The sequence below is a fragment of the Otolemur garnettii genome, unplaced genomic scaffold (assembly GCF_000181295.1).
Source record: "Otolemur garnettii isolate 467f Iridium unplaced genomic scaffold, OtoGar3 scaffold00016, whole genome shotgun sequence".
In the NCBI taxonomy this organism is placed as follows: Eukaryota; Metazoa; Chordata; class Mammalia; order Primates; family Galagidae; genus Otolemur; species Otolemur garnettii.
Genome location: NW_003852411.1, coordinates 16,805,647 through 16,807,348, shown reverse-complemented (window position 1 = coordinate 16,807,348; position 1,702 = coordinate 16,805,647). Strand labels below are relative to the sequence as shown.

At 42.5% G+C, this 1,702-nt stretch overlaps 1 protein-coding gene across 1 annotated transcript in view; it reads left to right on the top strand.

Moving 5' to 3' along the window:
- Positions 1-1,702, top strand: part of PAPPA2 (pappalysin 2) — a 144,674-nt gene that overhangs the window by 75,407 nt on the left and 67,565 nt on the right. Inside the window, exon 13 of the mRNA XM_023510812.1 lies at positions 36-249. Coding sequence (XP_023366580.1) covers positions 36-249 — 214 coding nt within the window. The remainder of the gene's footprint in view (positions 1-35; positions 250-1,702) is intronic.

Genomic DNA, 1,702 nt, shown 5'->3' with positions numbered 1-1,702 from the left:
TCTGAGTGGCCTGTGCTTCTCTTTCCTGGAGTCAGGACTGAGCCCGTGGCTGACCTGTCTGGAAGATGGGCTCTGGTCTCTCCCTGAAGTCTACTGCAAGCTGGAGTGTGACGCTCCCCCTGTTATTCCAAATGCCAACTTGCTCCTGCCTCACTGTCTCCGAGGCCACCACGATGTGGGTACCGTCTGCAGATACGAATGCAAACCAGGATACTACGTGGCAGAAAGCTCAGAGAGTAAAGTCAGGAAGTAAGTGGATCGTCCCCACCCTCACAGGCCTGTCTTGCTGTGTCTGTCTCTCTGTGTGAGTCTCTTCACCTGCACATTGTCCAGTCATAATAGGCAGGTGACCTGCTGTTGCTTGCTGTAAACACACTTTCTTCTACAGGAGATTCCACAGTCTCAGCTGAGTATTTTTTAGAAGAACTTCTGTGTTAATTATTGTTTTCTTAAAGTAAGTGTCAGGAGTCTCCTGGGTGCTCTGCATGTCATCAGTATCCAAGTATGTGATGGCACGTCCTCATGCTACAGTTTACAATCACAGGCTCTGGGAGAAACTGCCTCCTGGTCCCCAGTTCAGACACTTATTATCTGTGTGATATTGAAAAAGTTTTTTCCTTGGCCTCATTTTTCTCATCTGTAAAATGAGAATGATAATACTAATATCTACTTAATAGGGCCGGTGTAGAGACTAAATGAATTTGTATGAATAAACTATACAATTCAGCAATTTTTTTCTAAAACATGAGATGTAACGTATTTTGGTTATTGTTAGGATTACAGCTTTCTGAAACGCTCCTTCTTGACCTTTATGTATGTACATTCCTAAATTTACAGCCAGGGGCACCTGTCTTCTAAAGTTATGGGGAATTGAATAGAACAAAAGCTTTACTACAGAACTTAAGAGGAAGGGCTTTCAGGAGAATCATTCTGGGTTTAAATCCCTATCCTCTCTTTATCACCTGAGTAACCTTAGGCAAGTTAGTAAGTCTTGTCTGGTCTCCTTTCTTGTAAATTGAGGACAATACCCACAGAAGAAGGTTGAGCTGAGAATTAAATGAGGTGATGTATATCTGGCCCAGTGCCAGCTTGGGTTAATTGTTCAATAAATTGTTTCAGAAGAAGACACTTTTTCTGAGCAAATAAACAAAGAACTTTCAGTAAAAAACTTCTTGCGTTTAGTAAATAGTAGCTATTTTTTCCTCCACCATAAATTATGTAGGTATTGGAGAAAATCAAATCCATTTCTGACCCAGCTCTTAGTTCAAAGCCGGGCCATAGGTATTCTTCTTTAAGATTTTGTTTGAACTGATACAATTCTAGCCAGATGTTACCAGTGCTGCCAGGAAATCTAATCTTTGCTTATCAGCTGGAGTTATCTAACGGAACATTAAAAAGAAAGAAAGAAGGAAAGAAATCAGGAAAGAAAGTTCCTATGTGGCTCACATCCTTCCTCTGGTCAATCAAACCCCAGCACATGAATATGGGACAGATAGAGCCATGGCCTTGCCCAGGGCCTTCCATTCCAGAAAAGTCCCAGGCTCATACATGGGAGAGGAAGAGCAAGCCCATTCCCTGCCTGCCCTCCCAGAACATGAGTAATATTGATGAAAATTTCATGACAGGGGCAGGGCTTATGCTGGCCCCATATATTGGAGGTGGCGGGTTCAAACCTGACCCTGGCCAAAAAAAAAAAAAAAAA